The sequence below is a fragment of the Mustelus asterias genome, chromosome 3, assembly GCF_964213995.1.
Source record: "Mustelus asterias chromosome 3, sMusAst1.hap1.1, whole genome shotgun sequence".
Taxonomy (NCBI): Eukaryota; Metazoa; Chordata; class Chondrichthyes; order Carcharhiniformes; family Triakidae; genus Mustelus; species Mustelus asterias.
This window is the reverse complement of record NC_135803.1, coordinates 62,249,272-62,275,594: the sequence shown is the minus strand read 5'-3', so window position 1 is coordinate 62,275,594 and position 26,323 is coordinate 62,249,272. Positions and strand designations below refer to the sequence as shown.

The 26,323-nt window shown below is 44.0% G+C and overlaps 1 protein-coding gene across 1 annotated transcript; it reads right to left on the bottom strand.

Moving 5' to 3' along the window:
• Nucleotides 1–928: 928 nt before the first annotated feature.
• Nucleotides 929–24,871, bottom strand: LOC144485492 (hepatic and glial cell adhesion molecule-like). Its single transcript, XM_078203638.1, has 3 exons — nt 24,823–24,871; nt 23,955–24,296; nt 929–1,311 (listed from the first exon to the last, which is right to left on the bottom strand). The coding sequence occupies exons 1-3, from the start codon at nt 24,869–24,871 to the stop codon at nt 929–931; spliced, it is 774 nt and encodes a 257-aa protein (XP_078059764.1).
• Between the last annotated feature and the right edge of the window lie 1,452 nt (nt 24,872–26,323).

Genomic DNA, 26,323 nt, shown 5'->3' with positions numbered 1-26,323 from the left:
CTTCATCAGGTGAGTGGAGGTTAGTTCACAAACATAGCATGTATAGGCAAAGACACAATTGCAAGATAATAACAGATTGGAATGTGAAGAGTGGTTGGAGTGCGAGTCTTTACAAGTGATCAAGCCTTTACAGGTATGAACAGTGTGAGTGGAGAGAGGGATAATTATAGTTTAAAACATTCTCCAAGGCGGCCTTCAAGACACACGACAACACAGAATCACCGAGCTGAAACTGATAGCCAAGTTCCGCACGCATGAAAATGGCCTCAACCAGGATCTTGTGTTCATGTCACACTACTTGTAACCCTCACCATACTGCCTGGGTTTGCAAAATCCTACCAATTGTCCCAGCTTGAGACAATTCACACTCTTTAACCTGTGACTATCCCTCTCTCCACTCACACTGTTCGTACCTGTAAAGACTTTATTACCTGTAAAGACTCGCACTCCAATCACTCTTCACATTCCAATCTGTAATTATCTTGCAGTTGTGTCTTTGCCTATACATGCTGTGTTTGTGAACTAACCTCCACTCACCTGATGAAGGAGCAGTGCTCCGAAAGCTCGTGATTCCAAATAAACCTGTTGGGCTTTAACCTGGTGTTGTGAGGCTTCTTACTGTGCCCACCCCAGTGCAATGCTGGAATCTCCCCCTTATCTTAACAGTTTTTAACAGTTTAAACTTCCTGGCTCAAAATATATTTATCATTTTGAAATTGTGGTTACATACAGAAAACCATTTAGATTTGGAGAATTTATAAACCAGATAATAATTAGGCTGGAGTTTCCTCCATTATCCTACAGCAACTGGATATGCCATCTCTCAGCAAGATGGCCATTTTCTGTAATCCGCATCACAGCCCCAGTATCCAAATAAACTGTCAGATTTAGTAGCTGTTTTAGCCAGGGATTTAGAGGAAGGTATGTCTCAGAAGATCACCATTGAATATTTTTGAGTGAATTCCTGTAAGGAAATACGACGAATAAAGAGTTGCTGCATAGTACACATAATTTTCCCATAAATCTCACCAGTGGGATTGGTCCTGTTACTTAGGTCGACTTTCACTGGGTCGCTGGTTGCATTACTGATTCGGTTTTCTGCAATGCATCTGTACACATTTTGCTCCTCTTCAGTAACACAGTCTATCACAAGCACTGTCTTATCATATGTCTCACTGAGAGCTCCAGAAATGGACACCTTTTCCCACTGAATCTTGACATTTGTTCCTTTGGAGACAGAGCAGTTCAAAGTAATATTTGGTGAACTTGCACAGTTACCAAGAATCGCTGTCTCAGGTTGGGAAACTGGTTCTGAAATAGACAGATAATAATTAGCCTACATAATATAGCCATTGCATTAATTTATTTCATATTATGTGCCTTGTGAGACATTTCTGAATGATTTGATAAATCAGAACACAATTGCACGTCTTTCTTTTCAGTTTTGTGTTTTAAGTGATTAACATTAAATCTGAAGTTTCAATATATTAGAGGTCCTGATATTGACTGAATCATTGTGCAGTCGGGAATGGGTTAATGACCCTTGTCACACTTAAGCAGTAAGACCCGAACTCTGTGATTTTGTTTAGAACACTGCAGAGTCCATGTTTTTGTCAGAGTTCGGTGTTTTTCATGTCTGTGCCAGATAATAGGAACAGCTATTCCTCTGTCTCCATTTGTTATCAAGAAATGCGATTAACCCAGCTCGAAATAAGCTAAACAGTCTCCATTTTTATGTACCTTTGTTTAACACGATGGAGTTGGCATGTATGCCTTCTGTCTTTGAATCACCATAGATTCATATATATATATTCATCATACGTTATTCATCTTATCCTGATATAAAGTATTATACAAACCTGTATGTAGATTAGTTAACTTGTTTGTGCAAAACCTGTAATATTGTTTCAAGGCAATGGCGAACGATTGTGGCCTTGGAGATCGAACAAACTACGCAGAGGAAGATACTGCTAAAACAACAAGAATCTCACCATGAACAATGACAGACATCTTAGAGAATTGCAATGTAATGAGGGCGGGGCCCGGGACATATATAAACTCTGTTCTTACTTGTGTTCGATGAGAAGGCTGGGGGTCCACTGTTAGGAACTTCACTTCTCCCACAATTGTGAAAATAAACACTGCATTTTGATCTACTAATAATGTCAGAGGTTTTTTTACCTACAACAATTGGGGGCTCGTCCGGGATAATCTGTTTACGGTCCGGTCGAATGGCCACGACCGGAGCACCGGAATAGATTATCGAACTCTAAATAGAGTGGGTCAAAATGCAGTGCGTAATCATCTGTGATAAGAGTGTGTGATGTTTAGACGTGAGTGAGATAGAGACTGTCTGAGTGATCGCCGGGGTTTGAAGGAAAAGCCTTCATGTGTAAGAGTTAGAAGGAAAGGCCTTCTAAGGAAAAGCCGGCTTAAAAAAAAATAGAATAAGCGGTGGTACGGAGGGATCTGATCAACCCTTACAGGTATCACCGGACTCCGATAAGAGCGACCTGGGAGAGGGAGAGCGAGAAGGGAGAATAAGTCACTCCAGGTGGTGAGTATAAACTTATCAGTGTTATGGCGGGACAAAGACAGTGGGGACCCCCTGGGTCCCTGATAAATGAATTTATGACTAAGAGGGACAGACTCATAAAACAGATGATAACAGCGGGATGGGATTTAGACCATCCACTAGACCAACAACGAAAATGGTTGGAAAAGGAAAAGAAAAACAAAACTAAGAAAATTGGAGTTCTCTTAGTTCATCAATTGGCTGGATTAATTGAACAGGTTTCAGTCTCGGGTAAGAAATGGGCTGATGTCAAAGAAAAAATTCAAATGTTAATCAACAAAGGGTTGAAAGAGCCTCCGAATTTGGGGAACGACTCTTTAGAATATACCAAGAATGTTGGGGAGTACCCGAAGCTGCCCGAACAGATAGAGCCTTTTTACAAGCATTTAAAGATGGGCTGTCGCCAGCTCACCAAATAATCCTTAAAATGGGAGTTCTCAATACCCAGACTTATGATGAATTAGTGGAATGGGCATCTGGAATTAGAGATGGACCAGATGAGAAACCATACCTACAAATAAAACAGGAAAACGTTAGTGCAAACAGTAGAGAAGATAAACCAAAGGGTGCGTGCCATAATTGTAGGAAACTGGGTCACTTTGTCAGGCACTGTAGGGCTCCAAAGGGGGATAATGCACGTAGAAGAGGGTATGTGTATGTGATAATGAGGGAAACCCTAAACTTGGGTAATGTTGAAGTGAGAATGTGAGGTGTATGAGAAAGACAAAAGAGATAGACCAGAACGAGAGAGACTGCAAAGGAAAGACAAGACCGAGAAAAAGATTAGAACAGCAAGCCAAACAAAGGAAAGATAACAAACCAGAGATAATAGGCTTGCCAATGTTGTTCCAAAATCCCGATACGAATGAACAGGAGGGTAGAATCTACGTGTCTGCACTAGTAGGGGGCAGACCATGCGAAATGCTGGTGGACACGGGAGCCTCCATATCTATCACTGATCTACCCTTGCCCACCACAAACAAAATGATTTATATAAGGGGTGTGAACGGACAGAAGACCCCTGCCTACTTAAGTGAAACCACCTTAGTAGAAATTAATAACCTGTATATACCTATGCGATTTTATGTATGTCAAAATAATGAAGGAACTATTATGGGAAATGACCTGATGAAAGAATACGAAGTCTTAATAGATTGCGGGAAAGGCGAATTGATTTGGCCCCGCCCCGATGGGAGAAAAGACAGGGTAGGAACATGTGTTAACCATTTAGAAACCATCCATGCAGCATCTGCAACTGGACGCAACTGGCAGTTAGAATGTAATGGATTTGGCACCATTTGCGCCTCAATCCCCGGGGTATGGGCGGAAACAAACCTGGATACTGGATTAGTCAAAATTCCCCCTATACTCGTGGAAGGGCCAGAACATAAACCACACCGACAATACCCAATTAAGCCCGAGGCCAAAAAAGCAGTTGAAGAAATTGTAAAGGGATTGGTAAAAAGGGGGATACTATGGGAGACCACTAGTACCACCAACTCCCCCACCTGGCTGGTGCCTAAACCAGACGGGAGTTATAGATTAACCATTGATTATACCGCTTTAAATAAAGTGACCCCAAGTTACACCCCATCGTGGCTAGTCCATCTACCATTTTAAACGGGTTAACACCATCCCATGGAATCTTTACGGTATTAGACATCGCCAATGGATTTTGGTCCATTCCCCTGGACTTTAATTCACAAGATAAATTTACATTTACCGTCGGTGATAAACAGTACACATGGACTAGGCTCCCGCAAGGCTTCCACAAAAGCCCGGCTATATTTCACCGGGTAATGAGTAAGATATTAGAACAAGTAGAGGTCCCGAGGGGGAGCACAATCCTGCAGTATGTAGATGACATCTTAATAGCCTCCGAAACTAGAGCAGAACACCAGACGGCACTATACTCAGTCCTGAAACACTTAGAAGAACAGGGACTAAAGGCAAGCCACAGGAAGGCCCAAATAGGGAAAGCGCAGGTATTATATTTGGGACACCTGATATCCCAGGGGACCAAAGAAATGCCATTGGACAGGAAAACAGCCATACAGCAAATACCAAGACCAGTAACCGTCCGAGGGGTAAGGAAGGTTTTGGGGTTGTTTAATTACAGCCGCAACTTTATACCAGAATTCACAAGGCTAGCCGAACCAATACAAAGGCTAGTAAAAGGGGGGAAACCCGCTCTAGAAGTTATAGAATGGGGATCAGAACAGGAAAGGGCATATAGTAAACTAAAAGTAGAACAAATGAAGGCTCCAGGGCTTGGACTGCCTGACGCTAGTAAAGATTTTCATATCTATTGTAATAACGAGGGGGGGTTTTATTCGGCAGTAGTCACACGGGTCCATGGGGACAAACAGCGACCCGTGGGTTATTATTCCACAGTGGAGGGCCCCGTAGTAACCGGGTTACCCAGATGTATAGCCGCACTAGATTGAGTGGCATGGGCAGTAAAGGTCAGCAAGCCCATCATAATGACGGGGAATATTGTTTTACACACCAAACATACTTTGGTGGAAATGCTGAACACAGGAAAATTGCGGTCTGTCTCAAACATGAGAAGGGCGAAGTGGGAGGCAGTGCTTCTCCCACCCACTAAGTCCATCACCATTGCACGAGACATGGGAATGAACCCCGTAGAAGGAATGTTAGGTGAAGGGTCTCCCCACTCATGTGGGGACGTAGACGAAGAGGTAGAGGAGAGTAGAATAAAAGATGCGCCCCTGGAGGCACCAGATTTGGTCCTGTTTGTGGATGGATCAGGGAAATATGCAGATGTAGGCCCATTACGGGACAGGATTAGACGATATGTATTAGAGTTAAGCTCCCAATTAAAAGATATGCGGAAAACAGTACGGGACAAACAAATAGTGATAGATGAGCACAATAAACTAGAACAGACCCCGGAGGTACCCCCGGCGGGCAGCAAGGTTATGGTAAAAACACTACCAGGAAAACCTGGATTTGCCCCCAAATGGAAAGGCCCCTATGAGGTCATTATCAGTGGAGACACCTGTGCCTGCATAGATATGCAAGGTAGGGGTGTCTGGAAGCATTGGACTCAGTTAAAGGAATACACCAATTACCGCAACAAAACAGTTAAAAGGGGAATAAAGGGTTAAAAGTAAACAAGCAGGTTGTAAGTTTCTCTCACTCGAGGGAGGGAGAGAGAGAGAGAGAGATGTAAGATGTAATTGCGATCGAGAGCCTCATGTGATGGAATGGGGTATAGCAGATCAATGCGAGTTTAATAAATTAATAAATTTTACGATAGGGGCATCGGACAGAGATTTGGGGAATGTGGGAATAATAGCATTAGATTACATCTGAAGAGTCGTAAGGAGAGTTACTGCATCTGCCTGTGTAAAGATAATTATTTTAGTAGGGATATTTAAAAGTGATAAAATAAATGGATTATTTGGATCAGGCTTTTGTTAAATTTGAAAATGTATTTTTGATAGAACTAAAGTTGAAAAGATAAATAGAAAGAATTATTCCTGCGTATTTGAAATGATGATTAATCACTTGTTTATGTTCCTCTGAGTTATAAGACTTGCAGTAATTTTAAGATATAGTCAAAATTTAACAGAGAAGGGAGTTACATAAGGTAGAATGGGAGTGCGTGTGTCATACTGGGAATTATTATACTGCCATAATGCATTCTAATTAAAATGTGTTACATGGATCAACCATGAAACTGTATTAAATGACAGACAGGCTAAAAGGGAGTGCCCGCCTATAATACCAAATTGACAAATCAATATAATTAGAGATGAGGGAAATAATTCAGTGGAATAATGAGATAAGAAAATGCTGCGGAAGTATTTGTTACAAACGGTTAAAGATTAAAGTGATAAGATTTCTTGAATTTACTTCTGTTTTGAGTTGAATTACAGTTTGGAAGGCAGCAGCATAAAAGCGACTGTTAATCAACGGTCTGTATTCTTAAATGTTTTACTTCCATCCCAGTTTAAGATGTTAAGTCTGAATAAATGTTGGAAGCTTCCATGTGTATCTATGTGTATCTGTGTGTTTAACAACGTGATTGCGTGAATGTTTTGTTGTTGTTCGTTTTAATGTTGAGAAAGGAGTTAGACCTTGGAAGGACCATGTGCTCTTTCCTTGTCTTGAAGTTGAAATTATAAGAGTGTAGTTGAGAAGTTAAAAAAATAATAAGTAATTTGGTGAAAAATAGAAAAGCAGGAACAAAAGAATGAGGTGAATATACTGTCTATGAGTCAGTTTAAAGTCCATCAAATCAATGAATCGTAGTTCCGATTATCCCAATTTACAGCAGGAGATTAATCAGTTAAAACCTCAGTTGTTAATACAAATAAAGATGTTGTCCTTGAGTATTTTTAATTTGCATTTGATGCCAACCATTGAATACCATGAATTATTGGAACTTGTGTTGCCAGTTAGTTACCGATATGAAATTCAAGACTTGTGTGATGTTCCGATAACCTGCAACAAATTACATCATCTAAATCATCTGACATTGATGATAGTTCTGATAGTGTAACTAGTTAAAATTATATACTGCCATTGGAATTGTTCTATCTATTGTTCAAGGTTTTCCAAATCTAAGAACACTAAAAGCTTAGAACCTAGCCAGCTAGGAAGCAAACCAAAATATTTCTAATCAAGTAACTCTTGTTATTGTTCTAAAAGTGCAAGGAATTCTGATCTGGAGCTCAGTCTAAAAATGGAAACAGATTAATTTAAAACTAAATTAAGAGGGTTTTGAAATACCCGATGTAATTTGTAATATCTTGCACAATTAATATTAACATGACAGGGGGTGAAACCGGTTTACTGGAGAGAGACAGAAAAAGAGTTGGAGACTGGCTTTGCAGCCAGACTAAGAAATCTTGCATCATTTCGGTTATCTGTGTTTTTAAAGAGCGGTGTCTGACAGCATAAACTATTGACATCTGTGAGACCTTATGAGACAATCTGTCTAGAGAAGGATCATTTCTGCTGAAACATTGCACTTTCAAATATGGACAAGCAAATGATCAAATTAGATATAATGTAAGAATACATCATACAAAGATCGGAGTTGTATGATATGTGATATAAATGAGAAAAGCGATGTCTTTTGATAGAATGTCCAGCTGCAGCCAGTGCAAAGTGTTGTGTGATTCGCCCCAAGCCAACTGAAGGGTCTGTTTATTTCTTCAGAATAAACTCGACTGATCTGAAGTAAATATGCCTTTCTTTAAGCATTGTTTTCGAAATAACGGTTATTTTAGAGAAAGAAGGAGAGAAAGAGAAAACAGCCATACAAGCAGTCTCCAGCTACATCAACAACTTGGCCATGAGAAAGTTTGTTTACCTTACATCGTACTATCAGAGAATGCAGCTAAGTTTCTAAGTTGGACTCAGAATTCCAAGCTGCCGAGGCCAAATGAGCTTAAATTAACTTAAAGCATAGTACAATTAATTACATTGGGCAAAACTACTTTGCACTGGCGAAGGCCATACAGACATCGGGAAAAAAATGTGGATGAAGGTATTGCCCACCATACTAAATGAGTTTAAGGGTTGCTACAAACCAAACAACCAGATTAACCCTTTATGAGCTAATGACAGGACGGACGATGCAATTACCAAAAAGCATCATAACAGGTGGGACCGATGTAGGTCCACTAAAAGATAAAATCAAGAGATATGTTTTGGAACTAAGCACCCAACTAAAAGGGATGCATAAATCGGTAAAAGACAATCAAGAAATAAGAGATGCAGAGAGAGCTTGAAATGCTCCCTGACAGTCCCAACAGTGGGATGTCCTAGTAAAATATTACCTAACAAATCAGGGCTTGTACAAAAATGAAATGAGCCGTATGAAGTTATAATTAGTGGAGATATCTGTGCCTGTATATACTCAGTTGAATATGCTGAAATTAATTGGAAAAATATGTGATATACTCCACTTACAGATATAAGCAAACAACGAGTGACCTCCAAGCAAGCTGAACGGGTTCGCGGATCCGCGGTGTTGTGCGTGGGCGATATAGCCTTTGGACCATTGTATAATGGTCGCGCTGGATATTAGTAAGTGATAAGATGCTTCTCATGCTGATGCTCACGACCCTGGCCCTGTTAGCCATAGCAGGAGAATATAAATTGAATTATGAGTTAGGGGTGAAGCACAGTGATCATCTCTGTAACGATGACTCTGTCTATTGTATGAACACCTTTGTGTATATGTCTTATCTGTATGCATCACAATCGAATCTGAGCAAGTGCTGGGTCTGTTCACACATTCCCATGCACGGAGGAAAGGGAGGAATTCCCTTATTTCCTATCCCTTTATCAGCTCCAGAAGTAATTGAATGGGTTTTAAATAAGGAATGGAACCCAGAAAGGGACAAGGCAACTGACATTTAAAACCCCATCGGGTACCACTATGCAGGGTATCAGCAACAGTGATGTTGTTTCAAGGCTAGGGGCCGGAGGGTGCACTTTATCGTACTTTAAGAAGAATTACCAGCCCAGCTACAACAGATCAGATTCCCCACCCGACTTCATTGTGAAAAATAAACAAAGGGGATCTATCTGCCTGATAAGAAATGGAACCATACCTGTTGGCCGTAGCTACTGTATACAACAGATTGATATCACTGATGACGCTGAGGCCATGATACAGGTCACAATCCAGTGCCCCATAGCCACCGTCCCGGTTAGCCTCTCCTCCGCTTATGTAAGCGCGATGACTGCATATAATTGTACCTATTTTGTCTGTGGAAACGATGCCTATCCGTGGTTTCCCTGGAATTGGACAGGATCGTGTTATTTGGCATATGTGGTGCCTTATGTTCACCATTACATTGACTTATGGGACCACCCCGAGATACACCTGCTTAGGGCTAAGCGAGCCATTAGTGAGACAGAATGATTCTTCATGATAGCCTACCCATTTTTTGGGACAGCAAAGGCAGCACAGGAACTTATACGGATGGCCACAACCCTAGAGAAAGTTGCAAATAAGACTAAGGATGGGTTCGAGGAGGTGAGCACGGCCATCTCTGAAATGTCAGCAGAGGTCGTAGCTATTCGGACTGTGGCGTTACAGAACTGATTGGAACTCGATTGTGTGCTAGCCTCCCAAGGTGAAACATGTGCCATAGTTGGCTTCGAATGCTGTACGTATATTCCCGAAGCTTCGGAGAATATAACTCGCTTAGCAGATCATATTAAACAAGTAGCAAAAGCAATACAGGAAGAAGGGAACCAATAGCATGATTATAACCCTCCGGGCTGGCTGGGGCAATGGTTCGGGTCGTGCGGTCCATACCTGATGCATGGATTGATTGTATCAATTGTAATTGTAATTACTTGCTGTGTTTGTATGGCATTATTGAACGCCTGTTGCAAAACAGTAACAGCGCGAATTATGACAGTCGCAAGTGTACAGGCGAAGGGGGCAGACCTCCCGACCAAGGAGCTAGGCCCATTCCCCGATACAATGTGGTTCTGAGTTGGTCATAAATGCCATGTTTGGACCTGGCATCCGACCAGAAGGGGGGAGTGCAGTCGGGAATGGGTTAATGACCCTTGTCACACTTAAGCAGTAAGACCCGAACTCTGTGATTTTGTTTAGAACACTGCAGAGTCCATGTTTTTGTCAGAGTTCGGTGTTTTTCATGTCTGTGCCAGATAATAGGAACAGCTATTCCTCTGTCTCCATTTGTTATCAAGAAATGCGATTAACCCAGCTCGAAATAAGCTAAACAGTCTCCATTTTTATGTACCTTTGTTTAACACGATGGAGTTGGCATGTATGCCTTCTGTCTTTGAATCACCATAGATTCATATATATATATTCATCATACGTTATTCATCTTATCCTGATATAAAGTATTATACAAACCTGTATGTAGATTAGTTAACTTGTTTGTGCAAAACCTGTAATATTGTTTCAAGGCAATGGCGAACGATTGTGGCCTTGGAGATCGAACAAACTACGCAGAGGAAGATACTGCTAAAACAACAAGAATCTCACCATGAACAATGACAGACATCTTAGAGAATTGCAATGTAATGAGAGCGGGGCCCGGGACATATATAAACTCTGTTCTTACTTGTGTTCGATGAGAAGGCTGGGGGTCCACTGTTAGGAACTTCACTTCTCCCACAATTGTGAAAATAAACACTGCATTTTGATCTACTAATAATGTCAGAGGTTTTTTTACCTACAACAATTGTTTTTGTATTTTAGCAATGCATCCAGTTTGTGCATCATACATTGTTATTAGCTGTCCCTCGATTGAGGATAATGTCGATTCAAGGTTGTAAGTGTCTGCCATATGGTTCTTCATGTGACTGAATAGGTTGATTCTTGACCGACTTTGGGAACTTGGGGCAGGGTGTCCCATTAGCTATTGGCATCAGAGTGTAGGATTTGCTTCTTTTTCTTTTCTTCTCTGTTGCTACTCTGCTTCATCATTAAGACATTGGGGCTCAAAGTGTGTTGCAAATCAATGGACAAGGTGTTGCCTCTGCGAACAATTAATAGCAAGCTCCCCCCAGTCATTAATGTCAATGTTGCCATGCTTCAAGGAAAGCTGCAGAGTGCCTTTGAAGCATTATCTTTGTCTTTTTTTGGAATGTTAAATATTTGAGAGTTGCATGTCCAGTCCATCGAAGTTGATTTTGCAGGTGTTTTGCCTGAATGCTTGTAGACGTGGCTTCAGGAAGGATACGAACCTTCGCTTGATGGTTTCCCCCCGCACCCATTGAATCTGCAGGATACATCTGAGTTATTGCTGATGGAATATCTCTAGCCTCTTTATGCCCAGGACTCACTTCAGTACAAGTGTATGGTGTCAACAACTGCTTTGTACACTAGGATTTTTGTTTCCTTGGGGAGGTCTTTGTTGTCAAACAGGCTGTGTTGTAGTTTGTAGACACTAAGGTCAATCAACCTAACCTGCACATCTTTGGAGTGTAAAGTAAAGTAAACGTTTGTGTATTAGTCACAAGTAGGCTTACATTAACATTGCAATGAAGTTACTGTGAAAATCCCCTGGTCGCCACACTCTGGCATCTGTTCAGGTACACAGAGGGAGAATTTGGCATGGCCAATTCACCGAACCTGCACATCTTTGGACTGTGGGAGGAAACCGGAGCACCCAGAGGAAACCCACGCAGACACGGGGAGAATGTGCAAACTTCACACAGACAGTGACCCAAGACGGGAATCGAACCCGGGTCCCTGGTGTTCTGAGGCAGCAGTGCGAACCACTGTGCCACTGTGCCACCCTACATGCCACCGCGCCATGTGGGAGGAAACTAGGGCACCCGGAGGAAACCCACACAGACATGGGGAGAGCATGCAAACTCCACACAGTCACCCAAGGTCAGAATTGAATCTGGGCCTCTGGTGCTGTGAGGCAGCAGTACTCACCAGGTGTGCTAGTGGAAGGTAGAGACATGCCAGAGGCTGTTTGGATTGTCTCAATCTGTTGACACCCCCATAACTGACACTTGTTGTTGGAAACACAAAAAGCTTTCAGAAAAAGAAGTGCTACGTTTATTTTTGTTTCCATCTCCTTTATTATGTCCACTGCTAACGGTCTGTTTGTCTATTAGTCATCCTTTGCATTGACAGCCTTGCATACTGTATAATTTAATACTGTGAACAGATGCTCATTGCAGTGTGCATTGTGTTTCAAACGTTCATTTGAACTACTCTTTCCCCAAGTGATAACATCACAAGCCCATATATTCCTAAGATTTCCTTCTGTAAACTCTGTGCCATCAAGTAAAGATATAAAAGTCTCATTCATTGCAATTTCAATCCATACTTCTTTGGCTTATTCAGCCCGTGTTCAGCATTCTTGTATTTATTCTGTCTCATAAACCAAATGTTACTGAATGATGCAAAGACAATTATGCCCTCAGTTACAGTAAGAGGCAATTATTTTCAAACAAGGAAGGAAATGTCTCTGAAGTTAGATGGTGGAGAGGCTGATATATTGCCATGTGACACTCAGTGTTAGTGTTGATGTGCTTGATAGTTGTTTTGCAAATCAATGGAAAGCAGCAGTCAGCAGAGGTAGCAGAGGCCATAAGACCATAAAATATAGGAGCAGAATTAAGCCATTTGACCCATCGAGTCTGCTCTGCCATTCAATCATGGCTGCTAAGTTTCTCAACCCCATTTTCTCGCTTATGTCTCATAATCTTTGATCCTTTTACCAATCAAGAATTATTTATCTCTTCCTCAAATACACTCAATGAACTGGCCTCCACAGCCTTCTGTGGCAATGAATTCCATAAATTCACCACTCTCTGCCTGAAAGAATTCCTCCTCGTCTCAGTTCTAAAGGGCCGCCCTTTTATTCTGAGGTTGTGCCCTCAGATCCTAGTCTCTCCTACTAATGGAACCATCTTCCCCAAGTCCACTCTATCCAAACCTTTCATTATTCTGTATGTTTCAATCAGATCCCCCCTCCGATCCTTCTAAACTCGATTGGGTACAGACCCAGAGTCCTCAGACGTTCCTCATGCATCAGGCTTTTCATTCCTGCGATCATTCTCATGAACCTCATCTGGACCCTCTCCAAAACCATCCTTGCTTAAATACGGAGCCCAAAATTGCTTGCAATATTCTAAATGTGGTCTCACCAGAGCCTTATAAAGCCTCAGCAGTACATCCTGCTTTTGTATTCTAGTCCTCTTGAACTGAATGCTAACATTGCATTTGCTTTCGTAACTACCAAGTCAACCTGCAAGTTAACTTAAGAGAATCCTGAACTAGGACTCCCATGTCCCTTTGCGCTTCCGATTTCTGAATTCTCTCCCCATTTGGAAAATAGTCTACACCTCTATTCTTTCTACCAAAGTGCATAACCTTACACTTTCCCACACTGTATTCCATCTACCACTTTGCCCACTCTCTTAACCTGCCCAAGTCTTTCTTCAGCCTCGCCGCCTCTTCAATACAACCAGTCCCCCCACCTACCTTTGTATCATCTGCAAACTGAGCCACAATACCCTCAGTTCCTTCATCTAGATCATTGATGTATAAAGTGAAAAGTTGTGGTCCCAACACTGATCCCTGCAGACCTCCACTAGTCACCGGCTGCCATCATGAAAAGAAACATTTTATCCCCACACTCTGCCTTTTACCAGACAGCCAATTTTCTATCCATGTGAATATCTTGCCTCTTACACCATGGGCTTTTATCTTACTCGGCAGCCTTCTGTGCTGCATCCTGTCAAAGGCCTTTTGGAAATCCAAGTAGATAACATCCACTGAGTCTCCTTTGTCCAACCTGTTCTTTACCTCCTCAAAGAATTCTAACAGATTTGTCAGGCATGACCTCCCCTTGATGAAACCATGCTGACTTTGTCCTATTTTACCATGCCAAGTTTTCCAAAATCGCATACTTAATAATGGATTCTTAAATCTTACCAATGACTGAGATCAGACAAACCGGCCTGTAATTTCCCATCTTTTGCCTCCCTTCCTTCTTAAACCGGGGTGCTACATTAGTGATTTTCCAGTCCTCTGGGACCCTCCCAACTCCAGTGATTCCCGAAAGATCACCACAAATGCCACCACTATCTCTTCAACTATCTCCTTCAGAACTCTGAGGTGTAGTCCATCTGGTCCAGGTAATTTATCCACCTTCAGACCCTTCAGCTTCCCTAGCACCTTCTCCTTGGTAATGGCCACCATGCTCACCTGTTCATTACTACTTCACCAGCGTAGTTTTCAAGCAGTCCAATGTCCACTCTTGCCTCTTTATATATCTATATCCCTTTATATATCTAAAAAAATGTTTGCAATCTTCTTTTATAATCCTGGCTAGTTTACCCTCATATTTCATCTTCTCCCCTCCTTATTTCTTTTTTAGTTGTCCTCTGTTGGTTTTTAAAGGCTTCCCAACCTCCTGGCTGTCCACTAATCACTAAAATTGTATGCTTTTTCTTTTGCTTTTATGCTGTCCTGACTTCCCCTGTCAGCCATAGTTGCCACAGCAGTGATGCTGAAGACAATGTAAAAAGAGGTGTGGGTTTTCATAGAACACAGAATCCCTACAGTACAGAAGGAGACCATTCGGCCTATCAAGTCTGCACCAACTCTTTGACAGAATATGGTACCCAGGCCCTCTAACAAAGTTCAAAATCTCTTGACGACACTAGAAGCTGCAACACAACATATTGGCAATGAGGTGGAATCAATTGAATGGCACAGCCTATCAGTGAGTATCTGATTTAATTGCAGTTGGAAAAGAGGAGATACCTCTTGGGTGAGTAGATTCAGCGGGGGGTTGTTGAGCTAAAAGAGATAAACACCACATACACAACACAGAACATGTAGTCCTGCTGGCTGAGTAGTCCTCAGGTGAACCATGCCTGGATAAGATGTGCCCTTGTGTTCATATCGCTGTTGAGAGGTTTGACCCCGACCCAGCCCCAGTCACCTCTCTGCTCAGCATGGGCACAATTCTCCTCTGCATCTTCCTCCTTCGCCTCTGATGAAATGCTTTTATCTAGAACTTTTTAATTCTTTAATAGGATGTCAACACTGCTGGCAAGGTGATATATTTCCAATTCGGATCATGTGTGGCTTGGAGGGGAACTTTCAGGTGTTGGTGTTCCCCCTGTGCTGCCCTTGTCCTTCGAGGTGGCAGAGAGCGCAGGTTTTGAAGGTGCTGTTGAAGGAGCCTAGGTAAGTTGCTGAAGGGCATTTTGTAGATGGCACGCACTGTTGCCACTGCACATTGTTAGTGGTGCACATCAATGTTTAAGGTGGTGCATGAAATGCCGATCATGTGGATTACTTTGTCCTGGATGGTGTTGAGTTTAGAACATAGAACATAGAAAAAATACAGCACAAACAGGCCCTTCGGCCCACAAGTTGCGCCGGTCATGTCCCTACCTACCTAGGCTTATATATAGGCTTACCTATAACCCTCAATCCTATTAAGTCCCATGTACTCATCCAGGAGTCTCTTAAAAGACCATATCGAGTTTGCCTCCACCACCACTGACGGCAGCCGATTCCACTCACCCACCACCCTCTGTGTGAAAAACTTACCCCTGACATCTCCTCTGTACCTACTCCCCAGCACCTTAAACCTGTGTCTTCTCGTAGCAGCCATTTCAGCCCTGGGAAAAAGCCTCCGAGAATCCACCCGATCTATACCTCTCAACATCTTGTACACCTCTATCAGGTCACCTCTCATCCTTCGTCTCTCCAAGGAGAAAAGACCGAGCTCCCTCAATCTATCCTCATAAGGCATGCCAACCAATCCAGGCAACATCCTTGTAAATCTTCTCTGCACCCTTTCAATCATTTCCACATCCCTGTAATGAGGCGACCAGAACTGAGCACAGTACTCCAAGTGGGATCTGATGAGGGTCTTATAAAGCTGCATCATTATCTCCCGACTCCTAAACTCAATCCCTCGATTGATGAAGGCCAGCACACCATACGCCTTCTTAACCACCTCCTCTACCTGCGAGGCCGATTTAGGAGTCCTATGGACTGGGACCCCAAGGTCCTTCTGATCCTCTACACTGCTAAGAGTCTGACCCTTGATATTATACTCCTTCATCCCATTTGACCTGCCAAAATGGACCACTACACATTTATCCGGGTTGAAGTCCGTCTGCCACTTCTCCGCCCAGTCTTGCATCCTATCTATATCACGCTGCAGCTTCTGGCATCCCTCCAACCTATCCACAACACCATCAACCTTCGTGTTGTCGGCAAACTTACCAACCCATCCCTCCACTTCCTCATCCAGGTCATTTATGAAAATGACAAACAGCAAGGGTCCCAGAACAGATCCCTGGGGCACTCCACTGGTGACCGACCTCCATTCAGAAAAAGACCCATCTACAACCACTCTCTGCTTTCTGCAGGCAAGCCAGTTCTGGATCCACAAGGCAGCAGCCCCTTGGATCCCATGCCCTCTCACTTTCTCGAGAAGTCTTGCATGGGGGACCTTATCAAACGCATTGCTGAAGTCCATGTAAACCACATCTACCGCTTTTCCTTCGTCAATGTGTTTAGTTACATTTTCAAAGAACTCCACCAGGCTCGTAAGGCCCAATTTGCCTTTGACAAAGCCGTGCTGACTACTTTTGAGCATACTAAACTTCTCTAAATGTTCATAAATCCTGTCCCTCAGGGTCTTCTCCATCAACTTAATTTCCTGGGCTATCCCTGTTCCCTTTCTTGAATATAGGAACCACGTCCGCAATCCTCCAATCCTCCGGAACCTCTCCCGTCTCCATTGACGACGCAAAGATCATCGTCATAGGCTCTGCAATCTCTTCCCTCGCCTCCCACAGTAACCTGGGGTACATCCCATCCGGACCCGGCGACTTATCTATCTTGATGCTATTCAAAATTTCCAACACATCCTCTTTCTTAATGTCCATATACTCAATCTTTTCAGTCCGCCTCAATCCTGTAGTACAACCACCCAGGTCTTTTTCCACCGTGAATACCGAGGTAAAATATTCATTAAGCACCTCTGCTATTTCTTCCGGTTCTGTACAGGCTTTCTCACCTTCACATTTTATAGGTCCTATTCCTTCACATCTCATCCTTTAACTCTTCACATATTTATAGAACGCCTTAGGGTTCTCCTTAATCTTACCTGCCAAGGCCTTCTTGTGACCCCTTCTGGCTCTCCTAATTTCTTTCTTAAGTCCCTTCCTACAAGCCGTATACTCATCTAGACCCCTATCATCGCCTAGCTCTCTGAACCTTTTGTACGCTTTCCTTTTCTTTTTGACTAGGTTCAGCGCAGCTTTCATGCACCACGGTTCCCGTAACCTATCAAAACCTACCTGTCTCATCGGAACATTGTCATGCAGAACTCCAGACAAACATTCCTTGAAAATCTGCCACCTTACTTTGGTACTTTTCCTCGAGAATGCCTCCTTCCAATTTGTGCCTCTAATCTCCTGCCTGATGGCTTCATATTTCCCCTTACTACAGATAAACACTTTCCTAGCTTGCCTGATCTTATCTCTTTCCAATGCTAGCATAAAGGAGGTAGAGTTATGATCACTATCCCCAAGATGCTCCCCCACTGAGAGATCCGACACCTGTCCAGGCTCATTAGCCAGTACCAGATCGAGTACAGCCTCTCCTCTTGTAGGAAACCCTCCTGAACACACCTAATAAACTCCTCCCCATCCAAACCCCTTACCCTAGGGATATTCCAATCGATGTTTGGGAAATTAAAGTCTCCCATCACAACAACCTTGTTATTCCTACATCTCCCCAGGATCTGTTTCCCTATCTGCTCCTCAACATCCCTGTTACTACATCTCTCCAGGATCTGTTTCCCTATCTGCTCCTCAACATCCCTGTTACTATTGGGCGGCCTGTAGAAAACACCCAGCAAAGTTATCGACCCCTTCCCGCTCCGAACTTCCACCCACAGAGACTCCGTAGACAATCCCTCCACGGCTTCCACCTTCTCTACAGCTGTGACACTATCCCTGATCAGCAGTGCCATGCCCCCCCACCCCACCCCCCCCCCCTCTTTTGCCTCCCTCTCTGTCCTTTCTGAAACATCTGAAACCCGGCACCTGAAGTATCCAGTCCTGTCCCTGTCCCCAAGTCTCCGTATTGACCACCACATCACATTTCCAAGCATCAATCCACACTCTAAGCTGATCCACTTTATTCACTACACTCCTGGTGTTAAAATAGACACATCTCAAATCTTTGGTCTGAGCTCTCTCCCCTTCTCCATCACCTGTCTATTTTCCCTCTTACACTGTCTACAATCCTTCTCTATTTGCGGACTAACTTCCTCGCTCTCAGTCACCTCATCACGATTCCCTGCCCCCAACCTTTCTAGTTTAAAGTCTCCCCAGTAGCCTTAGCCAACCTTCCTGCCAGGATATTGGTCCCCCTGGGATTCAAGTGCCACCCGTCTTCTTTGTACAGGTCACACCTGCCCCTAAAGAAGTCCCAATGATCCAGGAACCTGAATCCCTGCCCCCTGCTCCAGTGCCTCAGCCACGCATTCATCCTCCACCTCACTCCATTCCTGCTCTCACTTTCCCATGGCACAGGCAGCAATCCTGAGATTACTATCTTTGCGTTCCTCCTTCCCAACTGTCTACCTAACTCCCTATATTCTCTTTTCATGACCCCTTCCGTCTTCCTACCTATGTCAGCAGTACCAATATGTAGCACTGACATGTTTCTTGAGTGTTTTACTCACCCAGACAAATAAAACAGTATTCCATCACATGCCTGACTTGTGATCATAGAATCATAGATTCCTACAGTGCAGAAGGAGGCCATTCGGTGCATTGAGTCTGCACTGACCACAATCTCACCCAGGCCTCATCCCCACAACCCCATGCCTTTACCCTAGCTAGCACCCCTAACACTAAGGGGCAATTTAGCATGGCCAATCCACCTAACCCACACATCTTTGGACTGTGGGAGGAAACCGGAGCACCCGAAGGAAATCTACACAGACACGGGGAGAATGTGCAAACTCCACACAGACAGTGACCCAAGCCGGGATTCGAACCTGGGACCCTGGTGCTGTGATTCAGCAGTGCTAACCACTGTGTCACTGTGCTGCCTGTGGTCAGATGGTTTTGATTGTAACATCTCTGTGCCTCTGTCTTAGAGTCACATAAATGTGTGAGTTGGCATTGCTTCAAGGGATAACCAAAAGAGATATCCTTTGGCCCAAGAATTTCTTTTCCTCCTTTATTCTCTCATGGGATATGAGCATCGCTGGCAGGACCAACAATTGTTGCCCATCCCTAATTGCCCTTGAACTGAGTGGCTTGCTAGGGCATTTCAGAGGGCAGTTAAGTGTGAATCACATTGCTGTGGGTCTGGAGTCACATGTAGGGCACACCAGGTAAGGATGGCAGATTTCCTTCCCTAAAGGACATCAGTGAACCAGATGGGTTTGAAAAACAATTGATGGTTTCATGGTCACCCTCACTGAGACGAAGGACCCGATGTTATCATCAGGTTGCGCTCGTTTTTGGGCGCGAAAACTTGGTAAAGTCGGGCATGAGGCGAGTAGCACGATTTGCGCCCGCATCCGCACGGGTTCGCCCTTTACCAAGGCCCGAAAATAGCTGTGATCGGGACCGCGCCCAAACCAGGCGCGACAGCCATTTAATTGCATTTGCATGCATTTAAATTGACTTAATGGGCTGCACGCCCAACTTTACCGGCCCATCCCCCTTTACCACCGCGTTCGCCCATCCAGAATCGGCATGAAATAGACATGCTCCGCAAAAGTCGTATTCAGGTACTCCAGTTAATGAGGAGGTAAGTGCTGAGCATCCGATGGCTCTTTGCTTGAGATCGGTGGGGGGAGGGGTGGGGGTGAGGGGGGAATAAGGTGGGTTCAACTTGCTTGAGATGCTTGATCTCTGCTTGAGATGAGTGGGGAGGGGGGAAGATGGGTCCGATGGCTCTCTGCTTGAGATGAGTGGGGGGGAGAGGGGAAGGTGGGTCCAACGGCTCTCTGCCTGAGATCAGTGAAGGGGAAGGGGGGAGGGGCTTGTGATCGGTCTGGGTGGTGAAGGGGATGGGGGGATAAGGGGGTCAGTAATGTTGGGAGGGGTGGGACAATGTCTGTGGGGGCCAGAGGGAGGCATTATCCGACCCAGGAGCGAAGTGGCAGCGGAGCCGCATTCTTCATTTTTTTTTGCGCATGCGCAGTTGGAGGCACCAATGGGAGCTGCAGGATTTCAGGCGCGTTAAGCCCCGCCCACAGGCTTGTGCAGCGCGATTCGGAATTGCCGATATTTTTTTCAGGCAGAGTGCGTATGGGGGCGCCTGAGAACGGGTCTAAAAGTCGGATCTGAAACACTCCCAGTTTCAAGTCCACCCAGCACTTAGAACCAAAATGGTAAAATAGGGCCCTAAATTTATATTCCAGATTTATTCATTTAATTTAAATTTCACCAATTGCCATGGTGGGATTTCAATCCATGAACCCAAAGTATGAACTCAGGCCACTGGATTACCATTACACCAACATTGCCTTGTAGTTTTGGTGATTACATGAAGAGCTGCAGACTGCCGGAGAATGAAGGCATCATGACAGCTGTCAGGATAGTGAGTTCACACATCCACAAAGATCTGTTGAATGTTTAAGCAGTCGAAGCCTTTCTTATTGATAAATCTTACTGTTCCAACACTCAGTGGTGCCTTGATGGCCACATGGGTGCAATTGATGATGTCCTGCAACTGGGGAGAAAGACCCCACTGTCCTTGATAAGACCATAAGACCATAAGACATAGGAGCGGAAGTAAGGCCATTCGGCCCATCGAGTCCACTCCACCATTCAATCATGGTTGATTTCAACTCCATTTACCCGCTCTCTCCCCATAGCCCTTAATTCCTCGAGAAATCAAGAATTTATCAATTTCTGTCTTGAAGACGCTCAACGTCTCGGCCTCCACAGCCCTCTGTGGCAATGAATTCCACAGACCCACCACTCTCTGGCTGAAGAAATTTCTCCTCATCTCTGTTCTAAAGTGACTCCCTTTTATTCTAAGGCTGTGCCCCCGCGTCCTAGTCTCCCCTGTTAATGGAAACAACTTCCCTACGTCCATCCTATCTAAGCCGTTCATTATCTTGTAAGTTTCTATCAGATCTCCCCTCAACCTCCTAAACTCCAATGAATATAATCCCACGATCCTCAGACGTTCATCGTATGTCAGGCCTACCATTCCTGGGATCATCCGTGTGAATCTCCGCTGGACCCGCTCCAGTGCCAGTATGTCCTTCCTGAGGTGTGGGGCCCAAAATTGCTCACAGTACTCCAAATGGGGCCTAACCAGTGCTTTATAAAGCCTCAGAAGTACATCCCTGCTTTTGTATTCCAAGCCTCTTGAGATAAATGACAACATTACATTTGCTGATGCCAGCAAGGCTCCTCTGTCTAAAATTGTAAGTGCTGCCCAGCTCTTCGAACTAGGGCATCAGTGCCCTGCGAGATGCAGTGATGTGCTGCTGCTTGAGAGATGCCACTAATGTCCACTGCTGATCTTTGGAAGGAGCCAGAGGGGAAATAGTTCAAGGCTACTGGCTGGGAAAGATGAGCTATACTGAGGCTCACTTCAACAAGCCACAAATTTCAATGACCATCTGCCAGGGTAGGCACAGTATTGTGTGATGCTGATTCCCTGAAATGTCCAGGTAACTTCTTTGGTGGTAAACTCAACATTGTGGCCTTCATTGCCTTCCTGTTTCTTCAGCCTCTCCTCCAGCCTCTCCATGCCAGGGCTCTGTTCCTGAGGATGTTAGTCCTCGTTGCTCCTCATCTCTACATCCCAGTACCTCAATCCCATGTCCGGCTGTTGCCTTTTTTTGTCGTCAGCTGCATTTAAAATGCTTACTCACTCCCACCTGTTATGGTCCCATGATCCCTGAATGGTTACTTCCCCTCCACTGACGGAGCATGCAAAGACTACTTGCACCACAACTCTGCTCATCGGATGGCACCTGTGGATGAATATCCCTTCCCTCCAGTTATGAACCCTTTTATGTGCCTATCTTGCTGCCTCCTTCTAACTGGATTGTTTTCAGATCTATCGTGTAAACAATATCTTCTGGATGAAATCATAGAAACCCTACAGTGCAGAAGGAGGCCATTCGGCCCATTGAGTCTGCACCCACCACAATCCCACCCAGGCCCTACCCCCACATATTTTACCCGCTAATCCCTCTAACCTGCACATCCCAGGACTCTAAGGGGCAATTTTTAAACTGGCCAATCAACCTAACCCGCACATCTTTGGACTGTGGGAGGAAACCCACGCAGACACGAGGAGAATGTGCAAACTCCACACAGACAGTGACCCGAGCCGGGAATCGAACCCGGGACCCTGGAGCTGTGAAGCAGCAGTGCTAACCACTGTGCTACCGTGCCGACAAAAATTGCAAACCATCCATTTACAGATTGATAAAAAGCTTGTGAACAAACTTAATTAGACCTGGATCTGAATTGAGCATTTTACTGGGTCCTGACGTCCCTCCTCCTGAGCTAAATGACCGACTGTCAGAACGGCGCCAGCAGCCAACACCGCAGCAAATGTGTAAAATTAATTGATTGCCTGCCTGCGCCCATATTTGGGTGAAAATCCTGCTCGCTGGGTTTACAATGTGCAGATGCTGAAACAATGATTATATGACTGATGGTTCTATGGATTAATTATTCATACTAAAAGGTTTGGCTCAGCCCTAACTAACTCGGTGTCAACCATCATTTAAATGCAACTGTGAGAAAAATATTGTTGATTCAGTACTCATTACATTTTCCCATGTCGGAGGATTCTATTTATTGTTTGGTTATGCCAACGATAACTCACAAAACTGGTTTGTTCAGTGGATACAGATTTTACCATTTTGATTCTAAATGCTGAATCTGGGCATAATTCAGATCCGACGTGTAAACCTGTTCTCAGGTGCCCCCATATGCACTTAGCCTGAAACAAAGATTGCGATTCTGAATCACACTGCGGGCGGGGCATATTGCGCCTGAAACGCTGCTGCTCCGATCGGAGCCTTCAACTGTGCATGCGCAGTGAAAAAAAAATTGAAAAACGCTCCCCTGTCACATTGCTCCCCGGACCACATAAAGAGGCCCAGGAGTGATGGCCCCCACAGACATCGTCCCACCCCCACAACACAACAGTCCCGCTTATCCACCCATCCCCCCCCCGCTACCTAAACCGATCGCAACCCCCTGCCCCACTTCCTCCCCACTGATCGCCCACAGAGTGGCAGTGGACCCCCCCTCCCCCCCCCCCCCCCCCCCCCCCCCCACACACTGATTGCCCACAGACTGGCAGCAGACCTCCCCTGGTTCTGCCCCCCCCCTCCCCCCCACCAGAGAATGATCGGGTCTCCCTCCTCCCTCCCCACCCCTCCCCCCCCCCCCCCCCCCACCCCCCCCCCCCCCCCGCCCCCCCCCACCAGAGAATGGCCCATTTGGCCCATTGAGTCTGCACCGACCCTCTGCCAGAATATCTTACCCAGGCCTTCTCCCCCGCCCTATCCCTGTGACCTCACACATTTACTATCGCCAATCCATCTATCCTACACACTGGGCACTAAAGGGCAATTTAGCATGGAAATCCACCTAACCTGCACATCCTTGGACTTTAAATTGTGAAACTGGTATTTTTTAAGTACCTTGCAAATGGTAAGTTGAAACAAAATGTATTATCTGCATTTTGAAGGTTTTGACCCAATCTTTACTTAAGACAGAAACTGTTGTGAAATGATCAGAAACATTTTTCATTGTGACACATCCAGGCCTCAATGAAAAACTAATTTTAAAATGCTGCTGCAATTCGCTAAGTTGCAGAGGTTCCAGAACTTACCAAATACATGCATCCTGAATGTAATTTGATCACGGTTTTTCAGCTCTGGCCCATAGTAGTCAATGTGTATTTCATATTCTCCAGTGTCATTAACCTGTACATCATTCAGCACCACAAAACCTCTGTAGATTCCAACTCTGTGTTGATACAGTGGGTGGACAATGTGCAACTTCTCTGGATGATTGGATTTCCATGTTAAAATCTTGAAGGGCACCGGAAATTTTAATCTAAATGTTACATCATACTGATCAGTGCCATTGTACTGTATAGGGAACAGGACCTGTTCTCCTGAAGTGGCATTAGTGATGGTATTAGGTGTGGCAGATAATGTTTCTCCACATGCTACAAACAAATGGAATACTGGAAAACACAAGCATAGATTTCACAAGTTATTTTTTGTTTGCGAGTTTAAGAAAAATAAAATATATTATTAACTTGTGACAAGTGAGGTTGAGGGGCAAGGTAAGTAAGGGGGTAGTTGTTGGAGTTGAGTTTACTTCAATTTGGGGATTAGAATTGCTCAATCCTTTAAGACAGACTCGGTAACCTGACCATTGAGTCCAAGCGGTGTATGGTGACTGCTGGAAGTGTTCATTTTTTAGTGGAGGCTGAATTTCTCCCTGTGCTAGTAATCTATGTGGTTTGAGCAGTTTGAACTCCAGCAGTAATATTATGGACACTCGTGGGGAGGTGGGCACAACCGTTGGTCTTTCCATTCAGCACATGCATTTTCCAGGTTTGTGTAAGGGGATATGTTCCTACTCTCAGGGAGTTTACATTCATATCCAAGTCAATGTCAATGTCATCGTGACAATTGTGAAATTCTCAATAAACATAGGGCTGGGTCATGACCATTAACAAGTATTACCTGTAGTAAATCTGTAGATGTCAACAATTAATGAATTTGAGCATTTCATTGTTTATTCTGCACAACTTGAACCTTTTCCTTTTCTTCATGAGCACTGGCTGATCCTAAAAGGGGATAAAATTAATAACCTGACAAAACGTACAATGTTTAGCAGGGATTCTCCTAGAAATATCAACAGCCTGAATACATGCAAAGGAGGAGATGTTTGCATTTATATAGCGCCTTCTGTGATCTCAGGATATCGCAAAGCACTTTACAGCCAATGAAGTACTGGGTACTTCTTAAGTTTAGCTCCTGTTGAAACTTGAAAAATGCAGGAGACAATTTGCACACAGCAAGGTCCCATAAACAGCAATGTTTTAATGGCCAGGTAATTTGCTTTCAGTGATGTTGATTGAGGGATAAATATTGCTCAGGAATGTATTTGGAACTAGGACATGACTGGAATAGTAGTGTACGATGAGGTGCAGATTCACCAAGGAGAATGAGATTGAGATGTGCAAAAACACTCCTCTCGAAAACCCTGGCCATATAGAAAACTATTTACCAATTGCAGTTAAGGTCAGCTTTGATTTTCACCATTCTGTTAGAAGATCATTCTGTGTGAATATTGAGTAATGACCATCTAGTACATTTTGAAATTCCTTTCCCATAATTCAGTTGAAATCTAGTCTGACTGCATTTAGAGTTAGGACTTCGAAGCTTATATAATGTCAGTGGAAACATTCCTGAGAGTTGGTCCTACTGTATAATGACCTACATAGCTACGGTCACCACTGTGCCTGCCACCTTCTCAGTGGCAGTCTGCAATTGGTGGCACGCAGTATGGAGAATAGACTGGTTAGAGTGCAGCATGCTGGGTTTTAAACTAACAGAGGCGCGGGAGGGTTTGGATAAAGGGAGAATTAGAAATCCAAAGAGAAAAGATTACACAGTAATAGAGTGTTGTGATATGTGTAAACACAAGCAGAATGGAACAGGAAGGGACAGAGAGTTTGACAGTAATAGCACACCAATGAGTAAGGTCCATGCAGGCAGTAATAGAAAAGAAATAAATTAAAGGCCCTTTATCTGAATTTGGAAAGCATACACAATGTGATAAATGAACAAATGGAATTAATGGTTTAGATTTAATTGCCAATACAGAGTAATGATTACAAGGTGACCAAGGTTGGGAAATAAATATTCCAGGGCACACAATATTTTGATAAGACAGATAGAATGGCAAAGGGGAGGGTTAGCCCTCATAAAAAAAGGATAACATAAGGACATTAATGGGGAAGGAAGTAGAATCAGTATGGATGTAGATGTGAAATAGCCAGTGTCAGAAACATTGGTGTGAGCAATTTATGAGCCCCCAATTCACAGAATGTTAAACAAGAAATTACTGGACAGTGTAACAAAAGCAATGTAATAATTGTCAGTGATTGTAACCTTCACACAGACTGGACCAATTTATTTGGCAAAGGTAATTTGGAAGATGAGTTCGTAGAATGCCTCC

Excerpts from the sequence above, each read along its gene's own strand:
- LOC144485492 (XM_078203638.1), bottom strand. The coding sequence starts at position 24,871 with ATGAAATGCTCAAATTCATTAATTGTTGACATCTACAGATTTACTACA. Across the intron at positions 24,297-24,822 it reads CATCTACAGATTTACTACAG|CATGTGGAGAAACATTATCT; the intron begins GTAATACTTGTT and ends ATTTGTTTGTAG. Across the intron at positions 1,312-23,954 it reads ATTCAGGATGCATGTATTTG|AACCAGTTTCCCAACCTGAG; the intron begins GTAAGTTCTGGA and ends TGTCTATTTCAG.